Source organism: Vigna radiata, chromosome 3 (genome assembly GCF_000741045.1).
Source record: "Vigna radiata var. radiata cultivar VC1973A chromosome 3, Vradiata_ver6, whole genome shotgun sequence".
NCBI lineage: Eukaryota > Viridiplantae > Streptophyta > Magnoliopsida > Fabales > Fabaceae > Vigna > Vigna radiata.
The window spans coordinates 5,248,302-5,273,864 of NC_028353.1; the positions used below are offsets into that span (position 1 = coordinate 5,248,302).

At 33.1% G+C, this 25,563-nt stretch overlaps 3 protein-coding genes and 1 long non-coding RNA gene across 4 annotated transcripts; 2 read left to right on the top strand and 2 right to left on the bottom strand.

Annotated features, from left to right (window-relative positions):
• Window positions 1-923: 923 nt before the first annotated feature.
• LOC106757771 (phosphatidylinositol 4-phosphate 5-kinase 9) lies at window positions 924-6,596 on the bottom strand. The gene is made up of 8 exons (XM_022779019.1): window positions 5,377-6,596; window positions 4,336-4,503; window positions 3,780-3,945; window positions 3,206-3,316; window positions 2,781-2,968; window positions 2,074-2,231; window positions 1,809-1,971; window positions 924-1,290 (listed from the first exon to the last, which is right to left on the bottom strand). Exons 1-8 carry the CDS (start codon window positions 6,594-6,596, stop codon window positions 1,011-1,013), a joined length of 2,454 nt encoding a protein of 817 aa, XP_022634740.1. The 3' UTR covers window positions 924-1,010.
• A 5,092-nt stretch (window positions 6,597-11,688) lies between these two features.
• Window positions 11,689-22,840, top strand: LOC106757808 (WD repeat-containing protein 3). The gene is made up of 12 exons (XM_014640607.2): window positions 11,689-11,974; window positions 12,049-12,264; window positions 12,748-13,875; window positions 15,759-15,881; window positions 17,052-17,233; window positions 17,330-17,561; window positions 17,708-17,917; window positions 18,756-18,884; window positions 20,932-21,000; window positions 21,143-21,265; window positions 22,091-22,141; window positions 22,218-22,840. The coding sequence occupies exons 1-12, from the start codon at window positions 11,741-11,743 to the stop codon at window positions 22,353-22,355; spliced, it is 2,835 nt and encodes a 944-aa protein (XP_014496093.1). The 5' UTR covers window positions 11,689-11,740; the 3' UTR covers window positions 22,356-22,840.
• A 326-nt stretch (window positions 22,841-23,166) lies between these two features.
• Window positions 23,167-24,465, bottom strand: LOC106756925 (expansin-A16-like). The gene is made up of 3 exons (XM_014639523.2): window positions 24,227-24,465; window positions 23,720-24,038; window positions 23,167-23,614 (listed from the first exon to the last, which is right to left on the bottom strand). Exons 1-3 carry the CDS (start codon window positions 24,426-24,428, stop codon window positions 23,302-23,304), a joined length of 834 nt encoding a protein of 277 aa, XP_014495009.1. The 5' UTR covers window positions 24,429-24,465; the 3' UTR covers window positions 23,167-23,301.
• LOC111241372 lies at window positions 23,252-24,381 on the top strand. The gene is made up of 3 exons (XR_002667325.1): window positions 23,252-23,368; window positions 23,503-23,624; window positions 23,778-24,381. It is a non-coding gene; the product is annotated as an uncharacterized LOC111241372 (long non-coding RNA).
• Window positions 24,466-25,563: the final 1,098 nt, after the last annotated feature.

The window sequence follows — 25,563 nt, forward strand, 5'->3', positions numbered from 1 at the left end:
TTGTTAAAATAATTATTTAATACTTTGGATTATAATTTCTAAACATTTCCAAAGTTTAGTTAATTTTAATCATTTTAGAGTTTTATTTATGTTCTAATATCTACTTTAAGAACATTTCAAAAATTGGATACAATTAATTAGTTTACAATTGAGATAATAATTGTTTTTCATGATCTTATTAAATTTTGTAACTGAGGTAAGAGATTGAAGGTTATAATTTAATGGATAAGTTTGTCTATCTAACAAATTAAAAATAAACAAGCTCCACACAATTTTGTTACATAAATTATATATAAGATAGGAATTTATATGAGAATATATGAAATCAATTTTCTAACATTATTTATATTAATTGAATTCTTTATATTATTTCATTTCATTTTCTATTGCTAATCTAATATTTAATTCTAAAAATCAATATTTTATTGCTACAATAATGATTGATACATTTAACATGTTTTATATCGATTAGAATTTCAATAAAAAAAAAATAATACATCATCAATTATAATTGATGTTGAAAGTCCTCAAATTTCTAAATCAATAATACTTATGTCCATTCATCAATCAATGTAAAACTAAGATTTTGATTAAAAAAGATAAATAATTATTAAGACCGACAAACGGATGAAATAAATTTAAAGACAAATGATTAAGTTATATAGGTGTAATTAGCATTATCCCTAGCAAATTGCATTAAAAGAAAAACAAATAAAACTTATCAAATAACGGACCTTTAGAAATAATAATCTTCTTAACATAAAGTATATTTTAGATTTATCTTCTTTAAATTGAAAAAAAGAAGATTATATCCACCTTGTTTAAGAATTGGTTAAAATTATTGAATACTTTAAGTATAAAACTTTTTATGTATATTTACTTTGAGATACTCTTTATTCACTAGATTTCTATTATCACCGTCATGCCCAATGGTCACCTACTATAGAAATTCTGGAGCAATCCACATTCTGTAACAAATTAAGTGGATAAATATAACCCCAAAATCTCAATTATCCACCTGCCATTGCATTTGGTGGAAACACTTTTTGAATAAACTCCAGGAAACGACGAGAGTAGAATGTAGGGTCCACAGCTGAGATAGACAATGAATCAAACTGAAGAGATTTATAAGCATGTTCAATCTTCTTGGTCATGTTATAGTCCTGCAATATATCAATGATACCCAGGTACAGCACCACATCGTACACCTCCTGGAACTTTGCTTTTTCTTGTTTATCTGAAATCTGCTCTGCCCTTGAAGGCATGTTCACACCAAGCTGGATTTGGAGTCTGTTTAACAAATTCAGAAGACAAATATGCATATGGGTATTTGCAGTATTGTGGCAATGATACAAAATTATAGAGTAAAGGAATCATTATAATCATTAAAATCCTGAATAGAATAGTTTGAATAGTCTACATTATAAGTAACACGTGTGACAATTTCAAGAAAATAAATAACCAATTTATCTGTTATACCGAACCCTTTCGATCATATTCTATCTGATTTGTGTTAAACTTAGATACAGTCTCAGAGTGTTATTTATGCTGTTTTCCTATCAAATCTAAACTTTCACTTTGATCATCTATATAATCGTTCATACAAAATTTTTATTAGATATGTTACTTAGGTGAAATTTGAATTCTGATTGAAAAATAATATGAACACCTAAAGAATTGTATATAAGTTTTGTCCTTTGATCTAACCTGCATATGCTGTGAACAAGAGAACTCTCAAACAGTCTAGCTAACCTGAGTTATTTAACTTGAAGATTAAAGGCCAAGGCAAAGTAATTAAGAAACCACACCTTGCTGTACCAGGTAAGAGTAGATCCACCTCCTCATCACCAGCAGATGAAGCCCGCAACCGACTACCCCTCACATGTGAGCCCACAACAACACTGTTATCATCTGCTCCTCTAGGAACTAGAACAAGACCTTGTGGATAGGATGCTTCATCCTCCAGAGGATCTACCAAATCATCGTTAGCACATCACAGTTTTTAAGTTGATCGGTTCATTCATGCTTATATAAATCAAGAATATAAATCTGTAAACTAGACAATGGATTCACCTTCTTCTGCAAGCATTGCTAATCCATCCACACTTCTACTTTGGTTGTATGATATGAGAGGACGCAGATGCTGTGGAGCTCGATAGTGAACACCTAGAAGAAGGCTGTAATCCATAATGTGTTGTGCTTCTAAAAATTTGCTGTCTATTTCAATCTGCCTGCACAAAAGTATGAGTAGGAGGAAATATTCAGTATTTGCAGAGGATTAAAAAAACGTCTTTCATTTTATATCAGGATGCATGGTTTAAGATATATTATGCCAATTAAAAAAATATTTGTATGCATGCTGCACTATATGCATCATAAAAAATTTCGACTGCAAAGATCAAACAAAATTTCGACATCAATAGTTACTGTTTTCAATAGCATCATAATTTATAGGAGACATAGTCTACCCACATATATGTATATACATATTCATAGCTCACAGTATCAAAACATGATCCAAGGGTTTTTGCAGCATATTTCAGACAACAGTAATGTACTAAACAGAAGATACACACGTTTTCTGTTGTTACCTTGTCCAAGAAGAATATCTTATCTTCCTTTTCTTATATATACGTTATAATAAAGTTTCTTCTTTTTGTCATGTTTTTACACTTGGGTAATCCTTTATGATACGGAAAATTGACCTCTTTCAATAAATATTTTTTACCGTGTATAAGAAACCCAAATGCAAAAGAAAAATTGTTGTAACTACAGCTTACTTTAATAAAGACTCCCGCCAAGACGGTTCCAAGTAGAAACAGCAGTTCAGATCCAAATCTTTTAGTGTTGTATTTTCGTCAATTTCTATCTTGTCTGATGATCGTCCAAAGGAAGAACCTTTTAAATCAAATCTCCGATGGATCCTCAGTTCCGTGCAGAACATATTTCCCATTACAACGAAGCGAAACTGCAAAAGGGAAAATTATATCCAAATATTGGACTACTAGTTCAGGAAATGCATATGAAAAAAATTAAAGAAGCGGGATTGATTGTCTCAAATATTTGATATAGTAAATTCACTTTATGATATTTGTCATAATTTATATTTCAGATTGCAAGTATTAGGAAACGTGACATTCCATCTTTATTGATATGGAAAATTACCCATGATCTGAAAAATGCTGTAAGGCAATGTGCACGTTACCTTTTGACCACTTGAAGCCTTAATCCTGTGCAAGCCAAAGAATTTTGTGATAAGTGTATTTTCGTATGTCTTCACATGATGATGATAGTCTGGCAGCATTCTTAGAAGAACCTGCATGCCCAATGTTGAATAAAGGAGTTCTTATTATACACTGAAAACAAGTAGATGATAACAGGTGAATACTAAGATAACATTACTAAAATTGTAAGTTGCCTCAGTACGTATTAGCTAAAAGCTTCTTCTTTTACGAGTTGCCTCTGAAAAAGGCTAGCATTATTCTACAACCACGACAATAGCTCTATTGTAAAATCCTAACTCTGCCACAAAATTATTACGGGCTCTGCAGGAGAACTAGTTAAGCACTCTCTCGTTCCTTAATGGCTGCGAAATTCCATACTAAATTTCTGCAAATAAATTGTTAGCTTCAATTTGTTATGAGTACATTGAATATATGCAATAGAGTCCACACGAAATATGAGAGGTTCACCTGAAACATTTGTAAACGTTATTGAAATACTATAACACTACCTTCGACCTTCTATTGGTTCTAACTGAAACATTTATAAGCACGCACCTTCACTTCAGACATTCGCAATGTCTTGATCATGAAACGATCATCCTGAGACAGGAAAAAGACACTGCCACTTTTCCCTGGAGAAGATAGTTCCCTCAGAGTATCGTTTCCACAAATGGACATCATGTAGTCGGCAGCGTCAATCTTGAATAATTCTCTCAAATTTCTGCAATAGGTTATATCAAAACAATCTCATGGAAGGACTTGTGGAATTTAAGAATGCATATTATGATCAACCAAACACTTGAGAGTCCCACATTATGATCTTACACTCTTGAATCCTATATTATCTCAGATTTGGAACACGTTTGTTCTTCTAAAAATAACGCACAAAACTAAGGATAATAGAAGCACAGGTATGTTTCAAAGGAGACAATTTGATTCAAATTGGAAACGTCCACAATATGATGGGAGCTAAGTAGGCTAACTATCTCAGAAAGGGTTTTAAAATCTTGCTTAAAGAGACAGATTTACATGCAAACCTAGACGGTTTAACAATTATATTAGCGCCACATGAAAGACACAGATCATAAAAAAATCAGGAGTAACTACTGACCTGAACACCATGGGGCAGTAATCTTTCCATTTAAAATCCTCTGATGGATGGGTAGGTGTTAATTGAGAACCTTCTTTAGGAAAATTCATCCAAAAGCTTGCTTTGGTACCAAAATCTGATATTCTTACTTCTCGCGTAGGTATAGGTGTTATCTTGCCCACGGTATACCTAACCAATTGAAGGACATTTACAAGGAAATCCATGGAAAAGCAACCATATTGAAGAATGGTGAGACAGTTGTGTGAACAACACGAATTTAGTAACTAATACATTGCGCCATTATGTGTTATGTAACCATTATTAAAAAATGTGCTTGGTGTATTGAGAGAGGACGAGTCTCTGTTAGTTCTTAGGCCTATCTATGTATTGTGTATTAAGAGAGGTTACTCTCAATGAGGGAGTCTGTCCTTTAATTTTCTTTTGTTGTCTGGGGTCTGTTGTAACTTCTTTTCTGGTTTAATCCAGAATATATAAATTAAACTAATTGATTTGTGTGTAGTTCTCCAGTCTAACCAAAAACTTCACATTGTTAGGAAAATCCATACAAAGGAAAATGAAGATAGTCTGTTTAGGATAGTATTTTAACTTCAACTTATGTGAAAATTTGTGACTTCAGTTCACAGTTTTCGGCCTCCTGACGTCCTATTCTTAAAATCGGAGTAATAAAACAAAATGAGATGTCTATGTTCCACTGTATAAGCTAATCAATACAATCGAGAAACTTTGTTGAACGAAAACAGCTTATAATTGTCATGCGATTCTCATATCTTTATTGGAGCTGCACACCAAAAGAAGTTAGGTATGGGACCTTAATATGATTGACGAATAGAACCATCAACCAAACCTATATTATAATTATGGTTTTATGCCTTGGGTATTGCCTTCCAACTTTGGATTATCTTGAAATGTTAGCATATGCCATGTGCAATAGAATAAATGCAAAAGCATGCAGAAGTTGCAGAGAATAATTAGAGTGTAATGTAACAAATGATAACAACTGAAGCAGTTTGAGTATGCTACAGGTCAACATAGTGTCTTTACCTTATTCCAAGCTGCAAACTGAGCATTAGATCATAACTCCTGTGACCTTTAATGATTATTTCACCAGGTTTTTTAATCTCTTTGGCAAGCTTTTTTTTAAGTCGCCTTGCCCTTCTAGACATTGATGAAAACATATTATTTAACACAACCTCACTTATCAATACACCTTGCATGTACTCTCGTTCCAAAATTGGGATCGTTGTATCAACCTCTTTGTCGCTACTTTCTGGCACAGAATCTGCTAATCCTAATGCTGAATCATATCCAATCACTTTCTCAATCGACACCTCGAGACTCCAACGTCTTTCAAGAGACACATTTCTTCTATTAGACTGTTCCAGATTTAGCAGGTTTCCTTTTGCAAGATTATCAGATGAAACATGACTTGACAGCTGGTTTTCTGGTAGCTTGACATCTCTCACTTGCGTCGGTTTTCTCAAATCTGGCAATAGCCCTCTTTTTCTCAAGGCACTGAGATAAATTTCTTGCATTGATGGAAGCCCGCTACCTCTTGGGTAAAAGGTTCCTTTGCCATCTTTTAGACCAAATGCCCAAGTCCCAACATAGCTTCCTCCATCACTCCAAGTGTAAACTCCAAATCCATGCATCATGCCATTTAACCAGTTTCCTTCGTACGAGTCCCCATTTATCCAGGTGAGTGTTCCTTTCCCAGACATTATCCCACCTTTCATATTCCCCACATAAACATTTCCATTGGTCCACGTATACTTGCCAGGGCCCTCTGGTGTTCCTTGCATCCAAGAACCTTCAAAGGTATCTCCATTAGGATAAACTTCATATCCCAAACCATGTTTAAGATTCAACCGCCATCTACCTTTATAGGTCAATTTATCAGAACGAATATATGTCCCCGTGCCATGGATATATCCACCGGAGAAATCACCTTCATACACTGCTCCAGAAGGCCATCTTATCTTCCCATAACCATTTCTCATCCCTCTCCTCCATTCACCCTCATATACACAACCATCACACCAAGTGTATGTCCCATAGCCCTCAGAAACATTGCCATAAAGGGACCCAGAATATGACTCTCCATTAGAGAGTAAGAGTTGCCCAACAGTAAAGCCATCACTTTCACCGTTTGTCAGCGTAGAAGGTTGGTCTAATTCATCAAGCACATCAACAGATTTCGTTCTCTCTTTTAAAGAAAGTGCTCCTCCATTTGAATAATCTGCTATGGCCACGGGGCCAGACATTCATAATTACCAGAAGAAAGATTTCCCTGTAGAATTTCAAGTTTCGCGATTTCTCAGCCGCTCCAAGACAAGAAGGTTTGCATATAGGATTTCTAACCCAAAGATGCACCCTTGAAACTCTTTGTCCTGGAATAGTATATGTTATTACTTAAGGTACAATATATAATTATACTCAACGTCTGGATCGACTGAAAAGGTTGCTACAGCTTAACCAATGGTTTCAGATTCGAACTCTAGGCATGCAATTTGTATTGCCTGTAGTAGTTTTATGCGACTCGAGTAGACTTGTTTTCCACGAAGGATGCCTGTAGTCTCAAACAAGATAAAAACAGATATGTTATATTCTAGCTATTACTAGGGAAGGAGAAAAAAGAAAGATGGCCGAGAATTCAATAATCAAAGTCATATTACAGTGTGTGTGTGTGTGTGAAGAAACAAGTTTAATTCTAAAGCGCAGTAACCAGACACGCCATGTTCTTCACTGAATATTGCAGACCACAAATTACTAAAAAAAAGGACAGACAGCAAAGTACGATCATGATATTAAAATGGAGAACAGAAAACAATTAAACAACAGTATCATGAAAAAATTATAAAAAGAACAAGAATTAAATGAAAAAGGTAACAACATTTTCCGTCATTATGATGAAATTTATTAAAGAAAATAACTGAAGCTATATACAATACAGAGTAAGTGTTGGGGGAGAGTCAAAGAAAAACAGAAGACTAATAACAAGAAAATCTGCAGCAAATGAAGCTCCTTGATCCTTACATCATTACATGGCTAAATAATACTTGGAATTCCAGTGTTGAGATTTCATAGGCTTATAAGGATAGGTTCCGTAGCTTTGAATACAGAAAGAACGGCCAAAATATAATACACAAGCAAGTTGCAGAAGAAATTGGAAAGCTAAGGTAACAAAGATTGTGAGATACGACATTAGTGAATAAGAAGTTGACATCCATTAACACAAGGGAAGAAGTGTGAGAGAAGTTTACCGGAGAATTGTGAGCAGTGATGAAACAGTGTTGTTGCCGGAGAATGCTAGAACAAGAGAATAATAACTCAGTTCAAATGGAAGATTATATACTTCTTCTAAAATTCTCAAAAATGAATGAATTCATTTTTCAAAATAGCTTTTTAATGACAATTCAGAACATAAGTTAGGTCAATTGATCCAAATCAAGTTATGGGTCAGCTAACTTACAATAGCTGATTAATATGCGCACATCAACACATTAAAAAAGTAAAAATGATTTGGTTTTCCATTTATTATTTTATATGATTGTCATTATTAGATAACCATTGGTCAGGAAACTAATTAGCATTGATTAATAATTTAAATATTTCATAATGTAAAGTTTGAATAATTTGTTAGACGATCCTTCCAATGAAGTCAGATTGAAAAATTCAATGGCCAGAAACTTACATCAGAGACAATAACATTAACATTACATCGTGCCTCGTTTGTAAAAGAAAGCGCCACCTACTAACACCAACAAATGTCACCTATTATTGTAATAACACTGTCACGATAAATTTGAAGAAAAATATTATTTCTGCATTTTAGAAATGAGGCTAAATTAATAAACTCAAAATAATGAAACAAAAGTTGAAAAAAAATATTTAAACCAATTATATAATAAGGTTCAGTAATTAAAAAATAATAATAAATAAAAGTCAACACAGTTTCCTAGATGAAAAAACTCATAAGTGATAAACATTCGGCTATTGAGAGGACAATATTATTGAAAAAAGAGAGAGAAGAAAACAATATTGTGAAACAGACTCAGTAAATACTATACAAAAAATCATTATTATTATGCTATATTTAAAGTACCATGTCAATTTTTTAAAGACATGTATAACACATCATACCTTATAAAAATATACATAGACGTCACTGTAACAATATAAAAATCATACGATATTATATATATGTGTGTGTATTTAGAAAATTACTTTCAAGACGATAAATGATTTTTTTTTGAGAATGCTTTATAGCAAAGTAAATGATAATTTAAAAAATTCAAAAGCATTATTTAAAGTTTAATATATATTCGTAGACTGTAGCATTAAATGTGCGCACGAATTCTCTATTAAATACATTGCTTTTAGAATTGACTGCATCAAATTTAAAATATTTCCCACTATGAATATATACATACATAACTTATTAGTTTATAAATATAATAACTAAATCTAAATCCACTGAGTGTTATGAAAAAAAAATGGAAACTGCTGTTACAAGACAGCAATTAGATGTTATGGATGGCCTACTTGTCCTACGTTTCAAAGACGGTTGGTGAATTGGTGTCCCTATTCATGGCCTGCACTGTCTGTAACATGTCTGTGTCCTAATTACTTTATTTAATCACAGCTTAAAGAAATAATCTTTTTTTTATCACAAATTACTTTAAGGATAAATTCAAAATGGTGTGAGAATATATTGATGATATTTTCAATGAAAAAAAAATATTTTTAATTCCATGATTATTATATACTTAACTATGTTGTCATATATCGTAAATATCTTATGTTATTATCTTTGCTATATGATATTTGACTCTTTTATTCTCTCGATCATCTTATTTAAAAAGAAAATACGTTTTTTAAGGGTAGTAAAGAATCTTAAATGTAGTACATTAAATGATTTTGCTAAATTGTATGTTTTTGGTATAATAAATGTACTTCGCATTTTAATTTTCTCAAACAATATCATTATGGTATGAATTAATAATATTATTTTTAAAATTAAAGTTTAGTACTTTATTTTTCATACGGTGACAACTCTTCTTTAACAACTTTTTGACAACAGAACATGTGTCATTATTTTATTGAACTGTTTGAATTTATCTTTAAAAAGATATTTGAAACGGACCAATCATAATAATGTATTGTTTATATAAAAGTTGTGAAAGAGACTTTTTCTTTTTATATATATATACTGATATCGTTTAATGTGGTTGTGTACACGTGTGACATTCCTATTAGGTAAGAATGGGTGAGTAAGACGTTTGAAAGTGGCCAAAGGAAGCTTTGCAAATGAGTCTTGAATTGGTATATTAATAATGGGGTTTTTGTGGCCATAACTTTATCATCTCATCATTAGCAATTATTATATGAGACAATAAGAGTCGGTAATTATCATTACTCACTTCCACCAATTTCTTTCTTAATTTTCTCTCAATCTTGTTGACTAACTCCTTATAACATTTGTTTCTTTCCAAATTCTATGCCCAGTTGCATTTTAATTTCTCTGGCGGCCACCGACTCTCTGCACCCATTTAACTCTTTCATTTGGTTTTTTCATATAATAAACTCTAATTTAAATAATCCAAGCTACTCCTCATTCGTTCCTACATTAATTTCAAATTTATAATTTTAAAAGGAAACCAATGTTTTATATAATTACATTTCAATATTAACTAAGAGAATACAAAACATAAACTCTACCATTTTTAGTTTTACCTTTTATTTATTTAACTTAATAAATAGATCTAAACCAAAAGACCACGTTTGATGTGGAAACATAAGTGAATGTAATGTGTTTGGTGGTGGGTTTTCTCTCAGATTTGAACCACATAATTAGTCAAAAACATGCGTTAAAGAATAAGATATGCATCTACTACGTCTACATTCGACAAAATTGTCTCTGTCAAAATAATGACCGTTTCTTTTATTTAGCCAATCGTTTCAAAGAAAAATACAATACTTGTATTCTATTATAATATCATTTTAACTATACTCTACCCGTTTCACTACTATAGATCATCTCTTTCATAATTTCCTTCTATTTTTTTAATTTAATTTTTTGGAAAAACATTATTCACAAAGCTCTCTCTTTCCACTGCTCCTTTATAATAATTAAAAATAAATTAAATAATATATATAATTTTCTTATCAAATACATACTTGCATAGTTTAGATTAGTACGCTAGCTAATTGTTCTATTTTAAATTGGCTTTTGTTAATGCAATCATTGCCTAACAAAATAAAATCAGCAATATAAAAATATTGCTAGTCTATATACCAACAAAATAGAAGTTCATGTTATATATCAACTACATTAGGTGTCTATTTGGATGTATTTTGAAAGGTCTTTCAAACTTGTGTCACAAGTATCTAATGGTTTTAAATAAGATTAATGTTTTGCTGAGTTTTTTTTGTTTCTTTTATTATGGTCTCACTATTTTGATTAACAATTACCACCATACGGACAAATTTACAAAACTAAGCAAATTTGACCCTAAATAGACAAATTTATTTATTTTTATATAAATAAGCAAATTAATTATGTTCAAAATACAAGAACTTATAAGGGTACAAGAAGAAATCTATAGAGCTGCAAAAAGAAACTACCCTAATAGCCTCTTTCTTAAAGTTGGTTCAGACATAGACTCAATTTAGAAAAAAAAAAAAAAGCTATTGCTCTTTAGACCCCATAATTACTAACTGCACTCTCACAATAAAAGAAAAAGACTCCAACATTTTTCATCACTGCACCACACCACCATTGTTGTGATCGCTTTTGCCACCATCATCACCACTATTGCAGAGGAAGAAGAAAAATGAAAGATCTTTCTGGGGACATATTGCATTCAAAAGAAGAAGAAAAAGATAAAATGCTGAGACCGCTCATTTAAGAAATCTCCTTCTGTACGTATTTCATGTGTTCTAAAAAACTCTTTAGAAATATATTTTATATAAGGATGTTTCGAAAAATTTATTCCAAAACATAAACATATATATATATATATATATATATATATATATATATATATATATATATATATATATATATATATATTGCAGAAAGCTTATTTTGAAAATCCCATTTCATAAATTTCGATATATAGTTTATACATTTTGAAAATTACATTCCAAATATTTGATTTCAAAACTTCTATTCGGAAAATTTCGTGCTAAAAATTCTAGGTTTGGAATTTCGTTCCTAAACTTCCAAAAAAATTGTTTAGAAAAGTAAAAGCCATTTTTTTTTGGAGGATAAAACAATAATTTTAAAAATTTGAGGGGTGCAGGAAGTAAAAGCCGAAATAAAAAAATAAAAATGCCAAGAGTCCGGAACCATAAACCTTGCCCTTAAACCCCTCGACTCAGAAAGAGTCATCGCGGCAAAACCATGGTGAAGGCCTACCTCCGATTCGAGCCGGCGGCGTCGTTTGGAGTGATAGCCTCGGTGGATTCCAACATATCATACGATAGTTCCGGCAAGCACCTCCTCTCTCCGGCACTCGAGAAGATAGGCGTTTGGAACGTGCGGCAGGGCCTCTGCACCAAAACCCTAACACCTTCTACTGCATCGCGTGGTCCTTCCCTCGCCGTCACCTCCATTGCCTCCTCTCCTTCCTCATTGGTAATGAATTTCGAATCTCGATTGTGCCAGCGTGAATTTGTGATTCTCTTAAACTTTTTATGGTTGTGTTGCAGATTGCTGGTGGTTACGGGGATGGTAGCATACGGATTTGGGACTCTGATAAAGGAGCGTGTGAGACTACGCTAAATGGTCACAAGGGAGCTGTCACCGCTCTTCGTTACAACAAGGCTGGCTCCTTGCTCGCCTCTGGTAGCAAGGATAATGATGTTATTTTATGGGACGTGGTTGGCGAGACTGGGCTCTTTCGCCTTCGTGGTCATCGTGACCAGGTTTGGTTTTCTTACCTTTGGATTAGGTTCCAATTTGGAAAGACTTTTCAGTAAGCACTTAATAGAAGAAGGAAAAAGAAACAAATCAAACTTATTTAAGTGAAAATGAACTTATGTACATCAGCTTTAGAGAAGTTACGAGAAAGGTCTTACATAAAAGTTGAAGTAGGTAAGTTCATTTTAACTAATGGGAAAATTTTAATTCATTTTACCTTTTTGTTTTCTTCTCTTGTGAATACTTATTTGGTGGTTTATCTAAACAGGGCCTTAATTAAAAGAGTTGTATAGGTTTTGGATAAGAGAATAAGGGATGGAACGATTTTTGATACACTGTCATCTTTTTAATATTCTAAAAGTGAGTAAACTAGAGAAAAGTAATATTTACCTGAAATGAGACTGTTGCTCTTCCTTTGCCCCCAAAACCCTCTGTCTCAAACTTACCTTGACAGTTTCGTTTATGTGGTTTTCGTTCATTTCTGGCAGGTGACTGATGTTGTTTTTTTGAATTCTGGGAAAAAACTTGTGAGTTCCTCCAAAGACAAGTTCTTGAGAGTGTGGGATCTTGATACCCAGCACTGTATGCAAATTGTGGGTGGACATCATAGTGAAATATGGTCCCTGGATGTTGATCTGGATGAGAGGTATCTGGTCACTGGTTCTGCAGATAGTGAACTTCATTTTTATGTAATCAGAGACGAGTCTGTGGATGGGAACTCTTTAAATGGTGGTGAAGAATCCTCCATTCAAAGCAAATGGGAAGTGTTGAAGCATTTTGGTGAAATTCAGCGACAAAGTAAGGATAGGGTTGCAACTGTGCAGTTCAACAAGTCTGGAAACCTGCTAGCTTGCCAAGTTGCCGGTAAAACTGTAGAAATATATCGTGTATTGGATGATGCTGAAGCAAAGCGCAAGGCAAAGCGAAGGGTTCACCGAAAGAAAGAGAAGAAACACAGTAAAGAGTCTTTGGACGGAGTAGAAAATGGAGACGGGAATAATGCTAACAAAGGAGATAACTCTTCTGTCACTCACGTGCCCACAGAAACAACTAACCCTGCAGTTACTGTGCCTGATGTTTTCAAGCTGTTGCATACTATTAGAGCTAACAAAAAGATATGCTCCATTTCTTTCTGTCCAATCACTCCAAAAAATTCATTGGCTAGTTTAGCATTGTCTCTGAACAATAATCTTCTTGAGTTTTACTCCCTTGAACTTGGTGAAACCAGAAAAACACTTGCTATTGATCTTCAAGGGCATCGTTCTGATGTTAGAAGTGTCACGCTTAGTTCAGACAACACTTTTCTGATGTCAACCAGTCACAATGCAGTAAAGATTTGGAACCCAATTACTGGCGCTTGCCTAAGAACCATTGATTCTGGGTATGGACTGTGCAGTTTAATTCTTCCCACTAACAAGTATGGGCTTGTTGGAACTAAAGATGGAACCATAGAAATTATTGACATTGGAAGCGGCACTTGTGTTGAAGTAATGGAAGCTCATGGTGGTTCTGTTCGCTCAATTGCTGCCCTACCTCATAAAAATGGTTTTGTCACTGGAAGTGCTGATCATGATGTCAAATTTTGGGAGTACCAATTGAAGCAAAAACCTGGTCAAGTATGTCCATCACCTTCATATAATTTCCTTTTCCTTTTCTTTTTAAGAATATAAATTGTTTTGCTTTCTAAAATACCCAGGAATTTAACATTTTGTTTGGTTTTGTATTATAGTGCATATAGAGCATTGGTAAATGTTAAATATAGTGAAAATTATATATAGAATTAATCCCTTGTGTTATATACACACATAGGGTTCTCTATTTATAATAGAAGAAATTTGAGCTAAACCCAAAATACAAATAAGAAATAATAACAAACAAATTAAAGATAAAAGATAAAGATAAAAGATAAATATATATCTAACACTCCCCCTCAAGCTGGTGCATACAAATCGTATGTACCAAGCTTGTTACTAAAATAGTCCATAAAGACTTAGTGAAAATATCTGCTTCTGCACACTTGAGAGACATCAAATTGCTAATGATTTACAAGACGACATGAAAGATGAAATACCAACCCAAAAGACTCCCCCTGAGCAACAAATTTGGGAGGTTGCTCCCTGTAAATTTCTTCTTGCAAATCACCCTTGAGGAATGCCACCAGTGGATAAAGAGGTAATTGTTGGAGAGCCACCACGACTATAAATAAACTAACAACAAACCATCTTTTCCATGGAAAAAAAACATATTTGGACGGGTCAAACGCAATGGTGAAAAGAGAGGTCAGAAGAGACAGCAGCGGAAGAAGCCATGGATGAATAGGAGAGAGAAACTATACAATTAAAAATTTCTCCAATCAAGGCACCTTAAAAAGGAAAAAGAGCAACCTCGATGCTCTGAATAGCTACCTGAGAGGACACAGGACGTGCAACAACACACGATGAATGCAATCTCGACATGCCACCATGCATGATGGAAAAGGGAGCAAATCCATAACTTCAAAAGGCGTTGAGAGCGTGTAGGAGCTCCAATGAAGGTGTCGTTGATGACATTGGTGATTGCATGGCGGACGATCAAAACCGTGTGATCGTTGGTTAAAACTGAAACTTCGGTAATGGCAGTGGTAGACAACAGCAGTAGACGATGGCGCTGCCGGCAACGATAGACGATGGTGCTGCCGGCAACGGTAGATGACGGCGCAGCGGAAGCGTGGTGGGCTCATAACCCACAGGTCCCTGGATAGAAACCAGGCTCTGATACCATGTTAAATATAGTGAAAATTATATATAAAATTAGTCCTTTGTGTTAAATACACACATAGGGTTCTCTATTTATAATAAAAGAAATATAGGCTAAGCCCAAAATACGAATAAGAAATAATAATAAACAAACTAAACATAAAAGATAAAAGATAAAAGATAAAGATAAAAGATAAATATATATTTAACAGTAAAAATCTAAAACTTCTTTTTGTTTATAATAATAATGCAATATTTCATTGAGAAGTTCATTTGTATTTATCTTTATGTTTTATATTTAATTGATAGAATCAAATACTTAAACTACAAACACAAAACTGTCTCCACGTAGATATGTACACAGAAGCTACTGAATAACATTCCATATTTCCATCTCATACTAAATTTATTAATAATTAACTCGAACTTACATTATAAAAATCAAATGAAAGATCATCTCATACCTTCTATATAGATGCACTTAACCTATGTTTTCTTTAATAGCTTTTTCTCAGGTGGTGCTACTCCAAAAAGGTGAAAGTAGATGTTCTTATGTTGTTTATACTAGAATTGTTTTGTTTTCTCCCATTTTATTTTTTTATTTTTCTAATTTATGTGAATGTGCTCTCCCAGCCTCTCTTTTCCAATTTTCGTATACTTTTTTTGTGTCCTCTAATTAGTTCCCAGTTAATACATGCCAAATCATCTTAGTACAAATGGTTATCCAATTTGTTTATTTAGCAACTTTATTTATTTTGTTTCAGGCTACTAAGCAACTCGTAGTGTCAAATGTCAGTACCATGAAAATGAATGATGATGCCCTTGTTGTTGCAATTAGCCCTGATGCTAAATATATTGCTGTTGCTCTATTGGATAGTACTGTGAAGGTTAGATGCCTTAATCTTTCCTGTTCTGTTTATAATATGTGGTTTCCGAAAACACAAAATTAACTTGCAAGTTTTACTTTGTTTATTGTCGTTTTTGTTTTACCTGTGCACATGAAAATGAAAATTTGAAGAGTTTACATTGTTTACCATTTCTTGGCGATTTGGGAACCTTAACATTATTTCTATGTAGAGGCACAGAAATTGAGGACACTGCACGCACACATGTGAAAGGAGACTCTAAGGAAATAAAATTGGAACAACATAACAAAAGATAATTATAATTACATTGAAAAGCCATTATTTTTTACTGAGTATAATGTATTGAAAAATAATAGTAAGTGACAATTTTATTTGATAAAATGATATGCTTTCTTTTAATATTTAATATTATATTATTGGTTGACTTTTCTAAAATATAAAACCATTTTCTAATAATGTTAGCCTGCGCCCATCTGTATGTGGGTGGTGGCTCTGGTAATCAACCTTATTGAGGTGGCATTTCTAATGTCTGAGTTGGATTTTTTTAATCGGGAACTTAATCAGTATTTTTATGTCTGTCAGAGGAGTTGGGTAGGTATTGGTATCAAAAACATCTTTTACATTGTGACAATTCTGACAGGAGATGTCTGTCCTTCATAGGATTTGATCATTTCATATACAAATGACAATGTGGCTAAGCATATTTCTATTTGCTTCAGAGGGATTTGGAAGATTTTATGAAAGTTCACTCGAGCTTAAGAAAATAGATTTCAACTCCCATAAAATAAGTTTTTTTTTTTTTTTAACTTATTTCCATAAGTTTCTCAGTGTAGCTTACCCAAAATACTTTATTTGTGTTTTTCCAACAAGTTTACCACTCAATTTTTTGCCATAAGCCCTGTAATGGTAAGAGCTTATTGAATAAGAACCTAATGATGCTTTTTATTCAAATGCATCTGTAGTTTGAATGCTATTTTGCAAATATAGTGAGTGATACAGGCTAAAGCGGTAAGTTAGTTAATTATATTTCTACTTATGCAGCTTTTCATAGCAAATGCAAAATTCTTGGTGTGTTGGACACCTATGTTGGGTACTTTTATTTTATATTGAGATAGTGGTGGCTCTTGTATTTATGCTTAGTCCTATTTTCATGCTTCTAGTGTGTTTTAAATAATTTCGTTCATCGTTCAGGTTCACTTTGCAGACACGTTCAAATTTTTCCTTTCATTATATGGCCACAAGCTGCCTGTTCTGTGTATGGATATCTCATCAGATGGAGATTTAATTGTGACTGGCTCTGCAGATAAAAATTTAAAGATCTGGGGTCTAGACTTTGGTGACTGTCATAAATCCATTTTTGCACATGCTGACAGGTGCTACACAATTATTTGCTGTTCTTTATTTCCTTTCTTAACTGGGGAGCCTAGATGAATCCGTATTTGAATTATATTATGCTATTTATGTGGCAGTGTTATGGCAGTACAATTTGTTCCCAAGACACATTATGTGTTCAGTGTTGGAAAAGATCGCCTAGTAAAATATTGGGATGCTGATAAATTTGAGCTGCTGTTGACTTTAGAAGGACATCATGCAGATATTTGGTGTCTTGCAGTCAGTAATCGTGGGGATTTCATTGTCACTGGATCTCATGATCGTTCCATCCGACGCTGGGATCGCACTGAAGAGCAGTTTTTCATTGAGGTATTCACAACTTGTATAAGATGGCCTACACGTGTTAAAAGCAGGACAAAGTGCCCGTGTCTCTAATTTTATTACAGGAGTACTTTCAATTGAATTTTCTTCATTAAATTTATGTCACTGGAGTAAGTAGAACATTTCAACTGCAGGAAGAAAAGGAAAAAAGGTTGGAGGAAATGTTCGAGGCTGATCTCGACAATGCATTTGAAAACAAGTACGCATCAAAGGAAGAAATACCAGAGGAGGGAGCGGTGGCTTTAGCTGGGAAACAAACCCAGGAAACCCTTACTGCAACTGACTTGATTATTGAAAGATTAGACATTGCAGAAGCTGAAAAAAAGCGCATTGCAGAACATCAGGTTTACATTTGTTTCCTTATAGATGACTACCCGAATCTAAACTCACGCAATTTCTGAAAAGTAAATCTCGAAAACTTGCTTGCATAGTTAGTTGCATTTTTGCAATATATGGATACCCATGCATAAGCAAATGGGTTTGTAAACAAGTTTAGTAGCCTCTACAGTGCACACGTGCTCCCTAATCTATGACTGCCATGGCCTAAATTGTTCTTTTATCTCACAAATGAATCTGGAAAACATGCTTGCACAGAGGATGTCTTTCTAAACAAGTATGCTAGTTTTTCAGCTTACAATTCCTGTGTTAGCGCCTGTATAATAGAGAACTAATGACTCCTCACTTGATTTCTGCAAGTAATTATCAAATTATACATTAAACAACTTTGAGCTTGAAAATATGTATACAGGAAGTTCAATAAAGTGTTTTTTTCCCAGTACGTAGGGTTAGTTACATCAAATTACATCTTTTGGTTATATCAAAAACTTATATTTCAATATACATTTAGTATGAATGATTGCAGAAAATACATTATATTCGTCTTGTGTGACATCTAACAGAGTGATTAGGAAGATTGTCTTATATATTTTATTTTTAGTGCCTAATGTCATTGTTGCAATGGTTTGATTTTAGATTTCAGGAGAAAAATAAAAAATAATTACACATTTGGGTTCTATCAAAGACTAAACTTTCAATTCTATCGTTTAGTATGGATGATTGCAGAATATATCTTCAGTTCATTTTCTGTGACGTGTAGCAGAAAGTGCAGAGGAAGATTATCTTACATATATTGTTAAATAATGCCTGATTTCTTTGTTGCAATTATTTGAATTTGTATTTCAGGAGGATAAAAATAACAGAAATGTTGCTGTTTTCCAATCAAATCCGCTTATGAACGGGCTTTCACCTTCTGATTATGTTTTAAGTGCATTTTCAAATGTTCACACCAATGATTTGGAGCAAACATTACTGGTATGTTTGAGAATTGCATTTTTGTTGCTTGATCTCATGCACGAATACAAGGCATTTCAGGCTACTGCATTTAGGCCCATTCCATTTTTCGTTGTCAATATGTTAATCTTACTTTTAAACCATTGCTTGGGATATGTATTAGCCTATTGAGTTTGTTGAACTTCTTGATTCATTACTATTTCTGCAGGGTCACATTTATGATCTCTACTAGTTCTTTTTTCTTTTTTTTATCTATATATTCAGACATTTATGGAGAAATTTTGACATTTCTATAGTAATCCAACTTGGTTACTCCAACTTGGTTACTGTTAGAGATATTATATTTAGTTTATATTGTGTTTATGTTAATTAGGAAAATATAGTCTTTATATGTTTATTAGGGAAACATTGTTCTTATTTTATTTTATTTTATTTTATTCTTACATATTCATTTGTATTTGGGCTTAGTCCATATTTCTTCTATTATAAATAGAGAACCCTATGTGTGTATTTATCACAAGGGATTAATTCCAATATATAATTTTCACTATATTTAACAGTTACATCTCCTCACCAACTCTATTTGGTTTAAAATATTCTATCCTCAATTATAATAATATTCCTGCATATCATATTTAGTTTCTAATTTGTTGAAAGGAAAAATGGTGAAAGGGCTCATTTGGGTAAACAACATGGCTAAGGACGTATTTAGTACTTAAACTTGAGAATGAAAATATGAGAAAGGATGCGAGGTGATAATTGTTTCTCAGCCGATTCATGCCTGTATGTACACACACATCAAAGATACAAAGGGAAGATATAAAAAAGACCACGAATTACTGTAGGTGATAAATTGGTACAATACAACAAAACATAGCTTTTCAGCTTTCCCGGGGTTGGTCAAAATATTAGTTCTAAGCTATTCCATTACTCTCCTCAAGCCGAAAATGCAAATTGTTTGTACCAAAATTGTATAACACATTGAATTTAAGGTCCTCTTAAGGATTTAGTCAAAATATTTGCAAGATGATTATTTGAGCTGACAAATATAGTGCAAATTCCTTGGAGGACACCTCAAACAATGACAATTAACTTTTATATGTTTGGTTATGAAATACAAGATTGGAAGCCATGTGAATTAGTGTTAGGTTATCACAATACATACTCATTTGTAGGAATTCGACAAAGTTTCAGCTTTTGGAGGAATTGTCTTATCCACAGAAGTTCACAAGTAACATCATTGTCCTATGCTTAACTTCAACACTAGATTGAACAACCACATTATATTTCTTTGTCTTCCAAGAAGTAATATTACCTCCAATGAAAAAACATTATCTAGAGGTAGATATTGCCCAATAAGCATCGCAATACCTATATACATTTGAGTATTTCCCTTTTCATATATGAATCAATGTCCTAGAGCCTTTTTTGAGGTATATGGGGATGCAAACCATAACATTCTAGTGAGCAACACAAGGAGCCTAGTAACGATTAAATAAGTTTCCCAACAAGTATTTTATATCTTTCTGGTCTGAGAAAGGTTCACTTTACTCGATCATTAATTTTATTATTTGGATCCATAAGACTATGCTTGGGTCTATAGTCAATCATACTTGTTTCTTTTTAAGATATTTAAGACATTGCTTTTTAGAATACTATCTTTTGATTGAGCTACTTTGATATCAAGATTATGAGATATCTCACATCGATTAGAGATATGATCAAATTATAGTATATAAGTAGGTGTAAATTTTATTTCAGAAGTTGTTTTTCTAGGTTGAGTTAGACTTAAAAAGACAATTTTCTAAGAAAGACATTTGTTTAAAAGCGATTGCATAAGTGTTTCTCCAGTTAAAATGTCTTGTGGCATCATTCCTTGTAATGACTGAACTGAGAGCACACACTTCTTAGGAAGGGCTTAACAATAAAAGACTAAATTATCTGTTTCTTTATGTTTTAGCCTAAATTTTCCAAACTAGTCATGTTAAGATTGGTGGAGATCATAAAGAATTTGGTGTAATTTACAAGTGTACAAATCTAGTCTAACGTATATCATGACATTATGCAGGCTTTACCATTTTCAGATGCTTTGAAGCTTCTCTCGTACTTGAAAGACTGGACTTCATATTCTGATAAGGTTACCCTTTATATATGAAAAATTATGTTATCATACATAGTAATGATGTTGATGATGATAATTAAATTAACAATAATAGATGTATAAAAATTTTAGATATTTTTACAAGATGCTGGTATTAATGTCTTTCTGATAATTGCAGGTTGAGCTTGTTTGCAGAGTAGGTACGCTGCTGTTGCAGGCACATTACAACCAGCTTCTTGCCACACCAGCTGCCCGACCTATCTTGACTGTTTTCAGTGACATTTTTTATGAAAGGGTCAAGGTAAATATGCTAGGTTTTTACTTTTTTTATTTTTTTTAAATAATTGAAGCTTTGTCGTATTTGGTACATTAAAATTTACTGCCAGAAAGCGTATTTAGATTTGAATTGATTAATTCATTATGGAAGTTTTACATGTCTATGAGTGTGGACTCCCTGTGAAGAAATTGGTAATACTTTTGGATTGTATGTTTTGTTGTTTGTACCTAAATTTTTCGAATTTAGATGTATTTCTGTGATACGTTTTTGTTGTGAAAGTTTGGTTTAAAAAGTAGATGGGTTGTGCTATGCCCAATATTCAAACTCTTTTGAAAATTGCCTGATGAGATAAAACTGGAGCAAATGACAATGGACCTTTGCGAAGGATGATGAAACACTGACTAAACTTACGAAAATTATTCTTCTGACGATTCTTAATTATTTCTTATCCTAATGTTTGGGAGGCGTTACATGCTAGGGATTGTAGACATCTTATGCATGACACTGCGAGTCCTCAGACACCGTACTATCATATCTAACATGGGCATTTTACAGACGTACGGTTTTTCAAAAGAATAAAATATCTGATGGTTATGGGTGATAATCCTAATATAAGTAGTATTATTTGTTTGTGATCAGAATGAACATGTAGGTAGCCCAATAATTTTAAAAATTAATTTATCATTATCCAGCTTTAATTTTAGTAATAGAAAATATTTTCTGCCAATAAAGGCAATTAGGATTTATGTTTTCGAAATTAAATATTTTTGTTATTTCGTTAGTTTCAGTATAGTTAACTGGTGAACTTGATTGTATCGTTGACAACTTGGTGTCTTAATCTTGTGCTAGGGATGGAAGGATATCTTTGGTTTTAACCTCGCAGCCATGGATCATATTCAGGTTTGTATAAAAATTCTTCCGAACAGTTTTTCGCCACTGATAAACACGCTGATTCAATATTGAAATGATCTTTCAGCAATTGATGGCATCTAGATCAGATGCTCTTTTTCATGATGCAAGATCAAAACTGCTAGAGATACGTGCTCGACAATCTAAACGTTTAGAAGAAAGGTCACACACTGGAGAAGTGAAGCGAAAGAAGAAAAAGACATAAAGTATCGTTGCATATTGGACATAGTTATGTGCTGATGACATGGCTTTTTCAATCATGGTGGAAAAATTGGTGAATCATTGCAGACTCACAGCTTAGCTTTCGTAATATAGCATACATGTTCAAGAAAAGATGTTGAGTAGAGGTTCGATCAACGGAAAGGCGTACGACCTTGTCAAAACGGTTCATTTTTCCAGATTGTTGCAGTTTTAATCAGCGGCTTATATCTTGATGTCAAGATGTCATCATCATTTGAAGAGTTAGTTTTTCACAATATACTTTTGCTGATTTGGGTACCTCAGAAAAGGTCTTACTTTTCCATGTAATATTGTAAACATTATAAATTTTGCCTGAATTTAGTTTAATTCATTATACAACTTTTTCTGATAGTTTATGTACTGTTAGTGAGAACTTTTCCCCGTTAACTTGAAGGCATTAAATTCTCTCCTAGATTGTTTCCCTATACATATTATATTTTAGTTTGAATATATTAGAATGTTATCATTCTGCCATCTATTTTATTACAGAAAAAATGTAAATTGTGAATTTGAATTATTGTATCGTATTTGATGAGTATTTTTTTTTTATATAAAATATACATTAGACATTTCAAGTACTTACAAATTAATTGTATATACAATGTGAGAATTTTTTTATTTAAATTTTGGTTGTGTTTCTTTTTTACTTTTCCACGTTGGTGTCTTCGATTATAAATTTTGTATTGTAACTTTGAAAGATTATTAAAAATAGAATCCGATAAGAATTGGTGTACACAATAAAAAAAAACTATTATTCATATTTCATGTCTTCATTTTTATTTTTCTTTTCTGAAAAATAAATCAGACATGTTTGGAAACAGAAAGTGATGTAGGAATAATGTTTATCTGAGCTAAACTAAATTGCTAAGTAGTCACTTCCTAGATAAAAGGAGCAAGTTGCAGAGAAAGATCTAAACGAAGTTCTTGCCAACAAAAGTCTGACCAAATTTCCAATTACTGGGAGCAATCCAGCGAGAGGTAGAGTACCTGAGATCACTGCTTCTCACTCTGAAAGACAGTGCCTCTCCCACTAACATGACATCAGTTTCCCATTTTTGACCCCAATTTCGCTTCAAATTTGTCCAATGCTTGATTTTCTTGTTACCCTTTAGCTGCACTTGTGTGATATCTCCAGCTCCTCCAACATTCCACACTGATACCAGATTAAAATAAGGATTCCCAGTGATAGTGAACCGAATTCCTCCTTTCTTCTTGCACGGTACCCTGCAAAATTGTAAGACTCCTACACTTAAATAAATATCATTGGAAAAGTTTTTATAATATTTTAACTACCACCTTATGCAAATATGATAAGCTTTTATTCGTAACCTGCGATAATTGATTGGGACTATGCCAGCCTTATACTCTGCAATTTTGAGATATGCAGGTTTGGCCAAATCAAAGTGTTCGCGTGGTGGGTTGCACCATCCTCCATTATCACCAGGTATATCGTAGTTTGGAGGGCAAAGATTGGTTCCCGTCACAAAAATAGAGGATTTCCCTGCCTTACATCCTGCACGAGAATTTACACATTTGATCTCGTAACATGCACCGCATGTCTGTCCATCCTTGAACAAAACTGAACTCAATGCTGTCGTATCTAGGCCATAGCCATCCTTAACCACATCATCGTACCCACAAGCTCCACCTGCATGCAATGTGATCAGGTTTCATTAAGAAGATACTCGTAACAACTTTACGTACATAGTATTGGTACATGCATTTATTTCAATGAGTTTTTATATTATAACACATCTTTTATTTTGAACATGGTAAAAAAATTTAGACTGAATAGCTTTAGATATAAGTAATGAAATCAGGTAAGAAATATTGTACCAAATGTTTTAGTGTCTCCATCGTAGAAGGTTGCAAGAGCTTTCTTCCATCCAGTAGGCTTAAAAATTGGACGATGATGTCTGAGTTCACCTTTCTTGTTATATTTGTTATTGCTTTTGCCAGCAGCATGGACATTAGGAAGTGAGAATGCTACAAGAAAGACCAATGTTGTGATTAGGATGGCTCCCGAGAGGAAAGCCATGACAACTTTTCAGATTTGGTTTCAGTTCTCTCCAATATATGAGATGATTCTTTGATGTTTTCCTATATTTTCTCACCTGTATCTGTATGTATATATAGGAAAATGTGTTTAGCATGTGTAACAATTTTAATTGGCTGCCACTTTCGCGGAATGTTACAGTATGATGACCTCTTCTCTCGGACATCCTTAAAAATTAGAAAGAACAATGGAAGATTTAAATCTAGCTTAACATGTTTTATATGTTTCAAATTTGAATATTGCTATACTCTTTTTTAACATTTTTATTTATTGTTTTTTTACGTAAAAACATTTCACTCTCAATTTCAACTGTGCAATAGCATAAACTTATCCTTTTTATTCTATTTGATCTTTAATTTTTGTTTCATCAGAGAATCTTTTGTTTTGCTAAAATAATTTTCGTTACCCTTTAACAATTTGATTAGTTTGTATAACATTACATTTTAATAGTATTCAACTATCATAAGAATTATCACACATCTAACGTAAAGAATAATCAATTCAAAGAAATATATAAATGTTATTCCAGTTATCCAAATATAACTATAACACCAAAAAATATATATACAAAGATCGTATATTATTATTACACTTACATCAAAAGTGTAAGTCTTTCGAAAATAGATATAAACAAAAAACTAACATCTTACTCTATGCTTCAATATCCCCATCATGCACCTGATCAACATAAGCATCCTCATCTATTCACACCATTAAGTTGATCATTTTAAACAAGAAAGCGACCATACAAACAAATAGAGATAGAACGACAAACTAATATTCCAAAAGAGCATGCATACAACACTTATATAAAGGTTGGAAGTCCCACATCGACTAGAGATAAAACCAAGTTATAATATATAAGTGAGGAGCAAACCTCACCATACAAGCAGGTTCTTCAGTAACTATCACCGGTTTATGGTCTGAAAGGATTCGATATATCCCTAAAAGTATAAAAGGAACGAAACGGACTAGTAAAAGAAGAAACGGTAACATGCCGGTGGAGCGGCCGGTGGAGGAGCCGGTGGAGCAGCCGACAGAGAAGACCAAAACTCAGGCAAGAATGTTTTAGAAATTTAATCAATGGGTACTGTTTGATAATTTTTGGATTTATATC

Excerpts from the sequence above, each read along its gene's own strand:
- LOC106757771 (XM_022779019.1), bottom strand. The coding sequence starts at position 6,596 with ATGTCTGGCCCCGTGGCCATAGCAGATTATTCAAATGGAGGAGCACTT. Across the intron at positions 4,504-5,376 it reads AGTTTGCAGCTTGGAATAAG|GTATACCGTGGGCAAGATAA; the intron begins GTAAAGACACTA and ends TCAATTGGTTAG. Across the intron at positions 1,972-2,073 it reads AGCAATGCTTGCAGAAGAAG|ATCCTCTGGAGGATGAAGCA; the intron begins GTGAATCCATTG and ends ATGATTTGGTAG.
- LOC106757808 (XM_014640607.2), top strand. The coding sequence starts at position 11,741 with ATGGTGAAGGCCTACCTCCGATTCGAGCCGGCGGCGTCGTTTGGAGTG. Across the intron at positions 11,975-12,048 it reads CCTCCTCTCCTTCCTCATTG|ATTGCTGGTGGTTACGGGGA; the intron begins GTAATGAATTTC and ends GTTGTGTTGCAG. Across the intron at positions 15,882-17,051 it reads TATTGGATAGTACTGTGAAG|GTTCACTTTGCAGACACGTT; the intron begins GTTAGATGCCTT and ends TTCATCGTTCAG.
- LOC106756925 (XM_014639523.2), bottom strand. The coding sequence starts at position 24,428 with ATGGCTTTCCTCTCGGGAGCCATCCTAATCACAACATTGGTCTTTCTT. Across the intron at positions 24,039-24,226 it reads TGGAGACACTAAAACATTTG|GTGGAGCTTGTGGGTACGAT; the intron begins GTACAATATTTC and ends CATTGCATGCAG. Across the intron at positions 23,615-23,719 it reads GTCCCAATCAATTATCGCAG|GGTACCGTGCAAGAAGAAAG; the intron begins GTTACGAATAAA and ends ACAATTTTGCAG.